We start from the raw sequence: 12287 nt of genomic DNA, 5'->3' as shown, positions 1-12287 counted from the left end.
TGTGGGCATCAGCTGTGAGGCAATTACTATGGGGACTGTAAGCCAACCTAACATGGGTCAGATGAAATTTGTTGTGTAAACAAGGCCTTTGAGACTGTAAGTACATCATATGGCTTCTTTTGGTTGCAGATACTTTTTACTGCAATATGGGAATGAGGAAGACCAACACTGATTGGAGGAGCATCTTTGCTAGAACTCTTGATTTAGCTCAGTGAAGATGTGTGATTTAGTAACTCTGTGAAAGAATCTGTATAGGTAAGTAGTATGCATTTGCTGTCTGTACAGGAAAGTAACATCTTTGACTGTTTTTGAGTATTTGAATTGGTACCCAAATCCAGATCAATAACTGGATGCAAAGAAGTCATGCAGAATCTTCTTGATCCAAAAGTAGAAAGAGCCAAATGGGGAAGCTTGGTGATTTGAGCATGAGGTTTGGAACACTTGTTTATTTCCTGCAGTCTTAGCTCTGTCTTTTTAAGGTGGAATTGTATACATTTTAGTGGCTTTGTTGGATGAGCCCTTGAAAAATTAAGTGCATGTCTCCTTTGCGTGGACAATAAAGCTTCTGTGGTCAGGTATCGGCATGCATATGTCAAGCTTTTTGCAGAATGGAGCCTTACTCTCTCTGGGCTCTTGCTGTCTGCCTTCCACTTCATAGGCATCTGCATTTTTGTGGAATATGTATTTAGTTTGTAACACTCTTGCCGTGGGATGCTGTGAGGTAGTATGGTGTCTAGATGTAAACATATTAGTTTCAGATTTGACTGTGACCTGCTTCATCATTGGAGTGGCGAAAATTATTGAAAAAAGGGATTTGGAGTTGCTTATATGGTACCGAACGGTTTAATGACCTTTGTCTGAAACATTTGACATTAGACATTGGTGCACATTTCTGTTTCTCAGACTTGAGACAATGCACTTTGGATAATGTTCACCACCATTCATCACTCCTCTTCAGACCTTTCAGGTTGTGCTTTTTTCTTTGTTCTCCCTTTTGCGTATATTAGCACTTGGGAGGCTACATTTGAATCTGAGTTAATCTGAATCAGAATGCCAAGTTTCAGAAACAATATTTACAAACTTGTGGTGCTGGTATGAGCCAATTAGCAAGACTGAATACATGGAAATGCTAAAAGCAGAACATACCAGGCTACTGGTTTATTGAACAGTGGTGTAAAAGCCACCAGCTTTCTCTCAAGTCTCTATATTGTAGGATTCATATAGGAAGAAAATGTCTTACCTTGCAAGCACTTTTTCATGTAACTTGTCAAACCTCCACATTTGTTTTTAGTGTTATCCATTAACTTTCTTTTTTCCTCCCAAAGGTTTACTCACCTATTAATGTGTGACGGTCGTTGTGTCGACAGATGAAGTCTGCCATTGGAGAGGGTATGACCAGGAAGGAGCATTCAGATGTTTCCAATCAGCTGGTATGCATTACCTTTCTTATGTGCAATCTGTAGTGAGCTGAAGGTAACATCTTTGCTGCTACCAGTGAGCACCCAGAAAAGTTCATATGTGGTTAGCACTTTGAAATCTGAAGCAGCCTCACTCTAAAGTTGAGACTCTGCTGATAAGAGCTCTTGTACAAATCTAAGCGACCCCTCTCCCTATTTGGATGTGCTGACTACTAAAAAACCCTCTTTGGTTCCTGGCCTTTGTCTGAAACATACCTATGCTCTCTGTGTAACAACAAATAGTGTATGGTGTTCTTTCCTGGCTTGTTGTGCCATATGCTGCTTTATCTTTCTACACAAACCACTCTGTCTCTTGTGCAGTGTCATTATCCAGTAAATGCTGAAAATCCAACCAAAGTCAAGTTTTGTTCTCTAAGTAACTTATTCTAATAGTAATCTATTCAGATTCTTAACACTGCACCAAATCCTGTGGGGTCTGAGCAATATCATACTGTTTCTTGCGCCCCTATTCCTCAGCTCTGCTTAACATCATTCAAGACTCTGGAATAAAAGCCCCAAATTCTTTTGTCCTACCCAGACAGTACTCTCTCTTGACAATGGATTTAAAAACTCACATAACCACTTGTAACAGGTCAAACACCTCATGATCTTTTTCCCTGTTTGTTTCCCCTCCCTTCTAGTATGCCTGCTATGCAATTGGAAAGGATGTGAAGGCTGTAGTTGAAGAGGCTCTTAGCTCAGATCTTCTGAATCTGGAGTTTTTGCAGAAGTTTGAAAGGAACTTCATTGCTCAGGGTGAGTGTGTGGGGCACTGAAACCATGTTGCACTGGAGTGACTAGGTCTGGATTTTGATGCTGACCCTCTGAGCTGTTCCATAACTTAATCTCATTCCTCTTCAGGTCCCTATGAAAATCTTACTGTTTACGAGACCCTGGACATTGGCTGGCACTGTCTGCGAATGTTCCCCAAAGAGATGCTGAAGAGAATTCCTCAGAGCACGCTGGCAGAGTTCTACCCTCGAGACTCTACTGCAAAGCACTAAGCCCAGCTCCATCTCTATCTCTGCACTCTGTGAAAGGCTGTTTAGTTTCCTCTCATGTGTTGGTGTTTACTTGTCACTCCTGTAATGAGAAGCAAGAATAAGTGACATGTTGTGCCAGTGCTACTGATGTGTTAAGGAGATAAATTTAAAATATCCCTTTCCAAAGCCTGGATCTTCACTGGTTTTGGTAAAATGCTTGAGGGGAAGAACCTTGAAAGTCACCTATCTCTGTAGATGTATGTAACTGCAGTTAATAGAATTGTCTTATAGACTGATGTTTGTTGTGTTAAATCATCTTAGGAGAGGGATTACCAGATGCTGCACTTGGTCTCCAATCCAGGAACAAATATAACTAGTTATCTAGGAGGAGCCAAGGAGCAAATGGTACACCTCTCCCCACTTGCCCAGAGCATCTGTGTTGAGTCTCTTCCTGTGCTACTGCTCTGCTGTTGCTTAGAACAGATGGTGCTCTGTACTGCCATGCTATCCAATTGATGGAGAGACTAGCAAGAGGAAATTTGGCTTTGTGGCAGTGTACATCTGAGCACCAGAACACAATTCCCTCTTGGCTTTAATTAGAGCTGGGGGGTGGTTGGTCATTTTGCTGCTGTCCCCAGAGTATGTATATTTGAATTGCAGCATTTGCACAGATGTACTTTGAGTAGCCCAGCAAGAGTCCTACCTCTTCAGGGATCCGAAGGAGTAGATCTCTATATAAGGATCATCAGATTTTGTCCTAATCTTGGGCCAAGGAGTCAATCAACCTGTTAAACTGTCCCTTGAAGAAAAGGTAGAGAAGCAGGAAACTTACTGCAACCATTCCACTTCCCAAAATATAGAAATTGCCAATATAAATGCTAATACCCACTGCTATCCCAGATGATGCAAACCCTGATAGTATAGCACTGTGGATGATCCAAAGGTTGAGGCTCTCCTCATTGGAAAACTGAACTGTTATCCCATTCTAGGAGTACCATACTACACCAGTTCCTCTAGGTGCAATTGTATTGGTGGGGCCCCAATTATTTTTGTAATTCAGCAGTCTTTTTCTAGATGATGCAAAGGGGATTTGTCTAGCCAGTTTAGAGTGGGTGACAGTGACAGATCCCAGACAGTATCTCCATGCTTGGAATTATTTTAAAAAGGGTTTAAAGCCTGTGCTGAGCAGGTTTGAGTTCCTCCTTTGCCTGCTTTCCATTTCCAGGCTAATCTGGTCACTTGAGATTTTTGCTTTCCACACATGAGTTAGGAACTGTTTCTACCTTTCTGGACAAGTGTTAAACTCAGAGGTGCAACATTGTTTAAACTGTGCTGATTACTCTGACTTCAGCTTGTCCTTGGTGTTGCCTCTGCAGCTCTGTCCTATGCTGGTCTGATTTTTCTTGTTTGGTCTCTGTAACTTGGGTGCAGTAGCAATATTTTAGTGTGTTCCATCTGAAAGTTGTCAGTTCTATTTTTCTTGGGGAGGGGGAAAATAGGAAGGTGTTGGCATGAGAATATCTTAATGTAGAAAATGTGATATCTGAATCAGTTAAATATGAAAAATCAACGTTGAAGGAAATCAAGTCTCAGTGACTCAATAGTGAAAAAAGTTCTGCCTTGGGGTTTCTTGAGGTTTGTTAAATTTTTTAGAAGTAATTTGGAACACAGCAGGTGTTCCCCCTCATCTCCCAGTTCCAGTGAAACTATCTTACACATGCATCTGCTATGGTAAAGTACAAAACTCAAGACCTACTGATAAAATTGTGACCAATCTTCCTCTAGGTTTGTCAGCAATTTTTACATGGAGACATGAGCTTGCATCTGATTAGTTTTCCAAGTACAGTTATCAGAGCAGTAGCCAGGTAAATCTGTCTAGACAAATAAGCAGTCCTGTGGCACCCGATTGACCAACAGATTTATTGGATCATAAGCTTTTTGTGGGCCAAGACCTGCTTTGTGAGGTGCAGCCCAACTACAATTGTGATTGTGGTTCTGTGCATAAATAGGCAATGACAAATTAGTTGTGCACCTGGTAGAGCAGTATCCCTCAAATAAATCTGTAATTCTACAAACATGCAGCAGTGGACATTGAAACTTAGGACAATTACCATGTCTCAGCTCTGGACTTGAATGTCCCCTCTCCTTATGCTTGCTGGTATGAGCTGTAGTGGTTCAGATATATAGATCACCATGGGTCTATCTTCTGCTTTTTGTAATACATTGGAAAATGAGGAAGAGTGAGGATCGTTTTATGGTCAGGAGCAGAGAAAGGGGAAGAGGTCCTGGTTCTGTGTTTTACCAAGTGTCCCTGGCCAAATCATCTGCTGCCTTCCCCCACTAATAACATGGGGGTTCTATTTTTCTGGCACACCTATTAGTGACATGCATATAAAACAATGACATGCTAATAGCACATGAGATGCTGAAAACCAAGCCCCCCTTCTGCATCCAGTCAGAGCACTGCTAGGATTCAATGGGCACATCCTGCAAATTCTAGATGCATAAGTAGCAAAATTATCCTATGCTTGGAGCCTTTCTTGGTACAGCAGAGAAGTGGGACAAGAGCCAGCAGAAAGGCATTCGAGGGTGACCTTGGTTAATGCCATGCTTATATGCCGCCTTCCCCATCTGTAAAATGTAAATCATACTCCCTTTTGTAAGGTGTTTTGGGAGCCTTTGATGGAAAGGGGGAAGGATGGTCATAGATTTGTAAGCTGAATGCTTGGGCAGCTGCCTAGGAGAGCTTCAGGTGATGCTCAGCAGAGCACCCACAGCTGGCAGAATGTGCACCACCACTAGAAACATCTGCACATTTTGGTGCACAGAATGTATTCTGACCATGGATGGGGAAAAATCAGAGGGAATCCTGATCCTAACTTCCACTGAGTTCAGTGGAAGATGTTTAAATACATTTGACTCAGAGGCTTGCCCAAGGTCACGGAGGCAGTAGTCTTGCCCTCATTAATCATTCAGAAATTACAAGTCAGGGTCCAAAAACAATGAGTGGGTGATTGTTGCAAAGCAAAGCTGTTGGGTGTTTGTGCAGAACCAGGGACTGCACAGGAATCTCCTGAGTTCTAGTGGAGAGCTACACTCCCCTTAGAGGAAAGGATGGTGATTAAGCTTTTAATTTAACTGCTTTAAATTATGGTAGCCTAGTGAACCTGCTTTCTAGCTAAGGGGAGACTGGATTTGTCTGGGTTTGCTCTTCGCTTGGAATTTACAGAAGAGGATTCAAAGTTCATGAGTGACCTCATGCAAAGGGAAATTCAAACCATCAGGCTGGCAGAAAGAATTCTTTAAGCAAAGCAGCACCTGCATATGTGCCACCCACTTCTCAGAGCTGACTATGTCCAGCGATCTTTTCAAAAAGCCTTGTGCAAAATACCCAGAAAATACATAGGGCTGGATTCAAGGGCCAGAAGTGAACAGAAATCTATCCATTGACTTCAGTGGGCTTTTGCCTGTAAACTGATTAGGACTGGAAAGATTAGCTTTGTATTAGTAAATGTTTTTAAACATGAGTTCCACCCTGCACATGCAAACTGTTGGAAAAATATTTCTGTCAATAATGAAAATTTAGGGTTAGGCAAAGTCAGAAAAGTGCTGCTTGGGAACTAAGAGAATGTTCTTTGAAGTGCTTTATTTTGTATATTTTGACGTGATGTTGACTGAGTCAGTGGTTATAAAGGTTTAACTTTCTAAATCTTGATGTCTGTTATCATAGTAACAAGTCTCCAGGACCAGACGGCATTCACCCAAGGGTTCTGAAAGAACTCAAATGTGAAATTGCGGATTTATTAACAGTGGTTTGTAACCTATCCTTTAAATCCACTTTGGTACCAAATGACTGGAAGACGGCCCATATAACGCCAATATTTTAAAAAGGCTCTAGAGGAGACCCTGGCAATTATAGACGGATAAGTTTAACATCAGTACCAGGCAAATTAGTAGAAACGCTAGTAAAGAATAAAATTGCAAGGCACGTAGAAGAGCACGAATTGTTGGGCAAAAGTCAGCATGGCTTCTGCAGAGGGAAGTCGTGTCTAACTAATCTATTAGAATTCTTTGAAGGAGTTAATAAACATGTGGACAAGGGGCACCTAGTGGACAGAATATACCTAGATTTCCAGAAAGCCTTTGACATGGTCCCACACCAAAGTCTTTTATGTAAATTAGGCGGTCATGGGATAGGAGGAAAGATCCTTTCATGGATTGGAAATTGGTTAAAAAACAGAAAACAAAGGGTGGGAATAAATGGTAAATTTTCACAATGGAGGAGGGTAACTAGTGGTGTTCCCCAGGGGTCAGTCCTGGGACGGATCCTGTTCGACTTGTTCATCAATGATCTAGAAAATGAGGTAAGCAGTGAGGTGGCAAAGTTTGCAGATGACATCAAGTTGTTCAGGACAGTCAAAAGCAAAAGGGATTGTGAAGAACTACAAAAAGATCTCAGCAAACTGAGTGATTGGGCAGCAAAATGGCAAATGAAATTTAATGTGGGTAAGTGTAAGGTAATGCATGTTGGAAAAAATAACCCAAATTACATGTACTACATGATGGGGTCAAATTTAGCTACGACAGATCAGGAAAGGGATGTTGGAGTTATAGTGGATAGTTCTCTGAAGACATCCACCCAGTGCGCAGCGGCAGTTAGTAAGGCAAATAGGATCTTAGGAATTATTAAAAAAGGGATCGATAATAAGACAAAAGATATCATACTTCCCCTATATAAAACTATGGTGCGCCCACACCTTGAGTACTGTCTTCAGATGTGGTCTCCTCACCTCAAAAAAGATATATTGGCATTAGAAAAGGTTCAGAAAAGGGCGACTAAGATGATTAGGGGCTTGGAATGGGTCCCATATGGGGAGAGGCTAGAGACTGGGACTTTTCAGTTTGGAAAAGAGGCGATTGAGGGGCAATATGATAGAGGTATATAAAATCATGAATGGTGTGGAGAAAGTGAATATAGAAAAATTATTTACCTTTTCCCATAATACAAGAACTAGGGGACACCAAATGAAATTGATGGGTAGTAGGTTCAAAACTAATAAAAGGAAATTTTTCCTCACACAGCGCACAGTCGACCTGTGGAACTCCTTGCCCGAGGAGGCTGTGAAGGCCAGGACTCTATTAGGGTTTAAAAAAGAGCTTGATAAATTTTTGCAGGTTAGGTCCATAAATGGCTATTAGCCAGGGATAAAGTATGGTGCCCTAGCCTTCAGAACAAGGGCAGGAGATGGATGGCAGGTGATAAATCACTTGATCATTGTCTTCTGTTCTCCTTCTCTGGGGCACCTGCAATGGCCACCATCAGCAGATGGGATGCTGGGCTGGATGGACCTTTGGTCTGACCCAGTATGGCCATTCTTATGTTCTTATCATGTCCTCTGCAGTTGTGAACATTTAAGTGGATAAAAATTGAGAACACATACTTAGAACATAATTATGCACCTCCTGGAAAAATCTAATAGATAAAGATCTTTAAAATTATTGAAAATAAACATGCATAAGATCTGCTGAAATGTTCAGAAATAGCAATTGGATCCTGTCAAGACTTCCTGCAATGAATAAAGGAGATGTGTGCGTCTCATTTCAGTGGTCTTTGCTGAGGCTGAAAGTCTTTGGTTTATGAATAGAGCAGGGCAGCACAAGCACCTGTTCCCACCCCAATTCTTTTCCACTCCTTATGGAGTGTACTCTGGGTCACATTCTTGGCTTGTCTGCAGAGATTGCCAGCAAGGGGTCAGGCATTCTTTGCTTTTAAGAGGTGGGCAACCTGAAGTTGGCCTACTTGCTCAGCTAGCAAGGGACAGTAATTGCCATTGGCTGTGGATCTATGCTGCCTTTGAAACTCCAACCTAGTAGTGACATTCCCTGTTACTATTGTCCGGAATCACCCATTCTGGCTTTAGGGCATCTTTTAAATCTCCTTTTCTGTAAGCCTGTGGAAGACTGTAAGCAAATATTGAGCTGGTAGCTCATTTGTTGTGATCTCCACATGTCTCATTCCATGTTTTGTCCTTGGAGATTAAATTAAGTTTCTCAAAGGCTTTTCATTTCCTTTACATCTCTTTTCATTTTGCCTAATTGAAACATCACAGCCAAAGGTAAGACTTAAAAACCGAACAAATACAATTAAGATCAAGGCTGAAGATGCCTTGATTAAAGATGGCTTGTTCCACATGGTGAATGAATGAATTACAAATCCAAAATTAATTTGCACTGAAAAAACCAAAAGAAATACAAGCAAACATATGGAAGTGCTGTCACCTTGTAGACTACAGTGGTCAGAAGAAAGGGTCTGGGTCAGAAGTACAGTTCATCCTCATCCAACTATTAATTTGTGAAATGCTGTACAATAGTCATCTGCCCTTAAACTTAATTCTTTAATATTAGTTGTCTTCAACAAATGCCTGAGTCCCCCCACCCGTTGTTCACTGAGAACCTTGAATTATTTCCTTGGGTTATTTCCTCAAGGTAGATGGAAACAAGCAAACAAACAAATGTGAACAACATAAGCTAACAAAGTGGAAAGAAAGAAAGCAAGAAAGCAAGCTTAGGGACTCAAGAAAAAGAAAGGAAGGATGGACAAATTTTGAAAATTTAAAATAAACATAGTTAAACCCAGCCTTAACATCTGTTCCAGCTGAGCAGAAAAGAAAGGACTCTTACCATAAAACACATCTTGGTCTGTGGAGCTGTCTGCTCGTGGTAGCACTGGCAGCACTGTGTTCTGAAACTGCTGGTCCCAATGAATTTATTCTTTTATCCCGGAAAAGTTATGGATGCCTGTCTTCCATGAAGATTTAATTGGAACCTCAAACAGGTTCCATTCAACCCTGCAGCTCCCTCTGTGTCAGGCAGGAAAGTGGGGGTGGCCTGGAGAGAGGATGGAGAGATTATCTTCAGCAGTGAGGCACCACAGCTTTTCATCAATGCTTCTCTTTCGTCATATACTTTAGCTGTTGCCTTGGTCTCAGCACAGTGGATGCAAGCGGTTCTGGGGCTTTTCTGCTCTCCTCCTCCTTGGTGTGAAAGGCACCTGCATGCCACAAATGGCTTTCTATGCCCTATGGGCTATAACAACAAGAAGAACAATAATAAAGGTAATAAACTCTCTGGATGACTGCGTAGCTGAGGCAACTGGTGGGAAATAGACTTCTAGGTCACCAGAGCCAGTTACTGATTCCAGCTACTCATAGTCACTCACATCTGAGAGCTGTTCAATGCTCCTTGCTTGAAATGAGTTTGGAGGTTTTTAGTTCAGTGTCCATGACATAAAATTGTCACCTACACAACTGCCATGAAGTTAGTTGGCCATTTCAGCATATAGGCCAAGGAAAGAATCTAAAGTCTGCTCTGACCTTTAAAGGGGGGGAGCTTTTAAATTAGGAGTGATGCAGACTGGTGCAGGGCCCAGATGTGGCAGAGACATGCTCTGATGCAGATTTCCTAGTTGTGTAGGAAAGATCATCCGCGAGCCATTTTGTTTGTGCATTTAGAGAAGAGTGGATAGACCTTGTAACTGTCTTCCAAGTATGTATGATACAAGAGCAGTGTGGAGCAATGTATTACTACCATCTACTGGATAGAACTGTAACTGTTCTGTTACGTCAGGGCCTGAATATTACATGATTTGATGTTAGCTTGAGCGGTAGGGATACGGAGGCTTTTAGTTCTATTTATGCTGTTACCATGAAGTTCTGCCCGGCCATAGCGTGCAGCATCGTGGAGCCTTAGGAGGTCAGACATTTGTTACTGTGTTGCATATCTTCTTTCACAGAGATAACGGCCAAAGATGCTCAAATATTCTCTGGAAACACTTTCATGCACGCATTAATCATTTTCCAAACTCTTTTCCTGGATCTTTAAAAAGGTGTTACTACAGGTTGAATCTCTTATCCAGAACGCTCTCATTTGGCAACATACACATTCGGTCCTGATTTTAGTTAGCCGGATGACCACTTATACTCCAAAGTGCCACTCGGAGCAGGACCCACGTTCCTGGGATAGTAGCTCTATATTTAACCTACCTGACTCCACTGCCTTTGTCGTGGCTTTACCTTTCACAGTACCCTCACTTCCTAATTACTTAGCCAAACACTGAGTCATTAGATGGTTAAATCTTTCCTTCACTTCAGTCCTTAAGGTCCCTGAGACTCGGTTCAAACTTGCTCAAATGTGCCAGTATCTTTCTGGCCCTGTGGAGCCGAGAAAAGAAATAAGTCAATAAATATTTATCTTGCATATATGAAAAGAAGTGCAATGGTGTACTCATAGCTTTAGGTAGTGAGGTTTCCTCCCTAGCAGCAGGTGAGGACGATGTTAACCAGAAAGTATTATAATTAAAAAGGCAGGAGCTGATAACTTGTCCCGGGCGAGAGTCTCCCCGGAGGAGCTCGCGGCGCGGAGCCTGGGGAGATCCGCGGACAGAGGGAGTTTGCGTCGCGGAACCCCGGGACAGCGGAGCCGCGGGAGTTTGCGTCGCGGAATCCCGGGACAGCGGAGCCGCGGGAGTTTGCGTCGCGGAACCCCGGGACAGCGGAGCCGCGGGAGTTTGCGTCGCGGAACCCCGGGACAGCGGAGCCGCGGGACAGAGGAGCCGCGGGAGTTTGCGGCGCGGAAGAGCGGAGCCGCGGGAGTTTGCGTCGCGGAACCCCGGGACAGCGGAGCCGCGGGAAAGCGGAGCCGCGGGAGTTTGCGGCGCGGAAACCCGGGACAGCGGAGCCGCGGGAAAGCGGAGCCGCGGGAGTTTGCGGCGCGGGACAGCGGAGCCGCGGGAGTTTGCGGCGCGGAACGCCGGGACAGCGGAGCCGCGGGAGTTTGCGGCGCGGGACAGCGGAGCCGCGGGAGTTTGCGTCGCGGAACCCCGGGACAGCGGAGCCGCGGGACAGCGGAGCCGCGGGAGTTTGCGGCGCGGAACGCCGGGACAGCGGAGCCGCGGGAGTTTGCCTTTGCCAGTCAACACAGTTTAATGGGGAAGAAGTTTATCAAACTTGATACAATTTTCAATGGGACGTAAAGTTTGATGGTCAAATGCAAGGCTGACCCTACCCTTAAATTATGAACCTGTGAAGCTACCCTTCATGTTCCGGCTACGTCTGAATTGTCTGAAGCGTCTTTGCATATTTCGTTTCATGTTTGCTATCTACTCCAGGACACTCTTGTCACACAGCTAGAGCCAGCTGTTGTTCTAAGCCGGAGAATTTTATCAAAACTCTCTTTCGAATCCAAGCACACGCACTCAGCTTCTCGACATAGCTTCCAGAGGTAGCATATTCTGTCATGGCTGTACTCTGCTGGTCAAAGCCGAGTCCCTGTGTCCTCCAGCAGCGTCCTGACACCCTGGCCTTCTCCTGAGTTGTGGTGTAGAATAGGACCTCGTTCACACAAACATAGGCCTCCCTTCTGAGCATCACACACTCCGCTAGGAGTCTCTTCTTGGCATAGATGTGCTTTGGAGTGCCGTGTTTTAAAAAGCCGGAAAGATAGTGACAACAATCTGGTGGTACCCCACAGACTATTTTCTGCGGTATTGCCGGAGAACACTGAGCAGACACAAGAGTCGCTTAGCGCTGGCCAAGGGGTGTGCGACTGGGAGCAATGGCAGTGCTGCGCAAGGGCAATGTAGCCTTGCATCTCAGGGCTACGCCTCTGAGCCTTGATTTTCAGTTGCTGTGTAGAACTGGCTGAACTTCGCACATTAGGGAGAAGGGAAAAATGTGACTCGGGGGGTTTTCAGACTAGGTTTGTTTCCTTTCTCCCCAAGGCAGAACTTCACTTCGCTTCACTTCACTTTCCGTTCCTTTCTTGCAGCCGCTCTTCACCCCTTCCTCCC

The 12287-nt window shown here is 43.8% G+C and overlaps 1 protein-coding gene across 1 annotated transcript; it reads left to right on the top strand.

The window, feature by feature from the left end:
• Positions 1 to 224: 224 nt before the first annotated feature.
• On the top strand, positions 225 to 6266 carry LOC142004228 (V-type proton ATPase subunit B-like). The gene is made up of 4 exons (XM_074981735.1): positions 225 to 255; positions 1326 to 1430; positions 2099 to 2213; positions 2319 to 6266. The coding sequence occupies exons 2-4, from the start codon at positions 1368 to 1370 to the stop codon at positions 2459 to 2461; spliced, it is 321 nt and encodes a 106-aa protein (XP_074837836.1). The 5' UTR covers positions 225 to 255; positions 1326 to 1367; the 3' UTR covers positions 2462 to 6266.
• The last annotated feature ends 6021 nt before the right edge of the window (positions 6267 to 12287 follow it).

The sequence above is a fragment of the Carettochelys insculpta genome, chromosome 31 (assembly GCF_033958435.1).
Source record: "Carettochelys insculpta isolate YL-2023 chromosome 31, ASM3395843v1, whole genome shotgun sequence".
Lineage (NCBI taxonomy): Eukaryota > Metazoa > Chordata > Testudines > Carettochelyidae > Carettochelys > Carettochelys insculpta.
The sequence above is the reverse complement of the archived record's forward strand: the minus strand, read 5'-3'. Positions and strand labels throughout refer to the sequence as shown.

What these genes read in the sequence shown, in the direction of transcription:
- LOC142004228 (XM_074981735.1), top strand. Translation starts at nt 1,368, where the DNA reads ATGAAGTCTGCCATTGGAGAGGGTATGACCAGGAAGGAGCATTCAGAT. An exon ending in CAGATGTTTCCAATCAGCTG is followed by an intron (nt 1,431 to 2,098) that starts GTATGCATTACC and finishes CCTCCCTTCTAG; the next exon opens with TATGCCTGCTATGCAATTGG. An exon ending in AAGGAACTTCATTGCTCAGG is followed by an intron (nt 2,214 to 2,318) that starts GTGAGTGTGTGG and finishes ATTCCTCTTCAG; the next exon opens with GTCCCTATGAAAATCTTACT.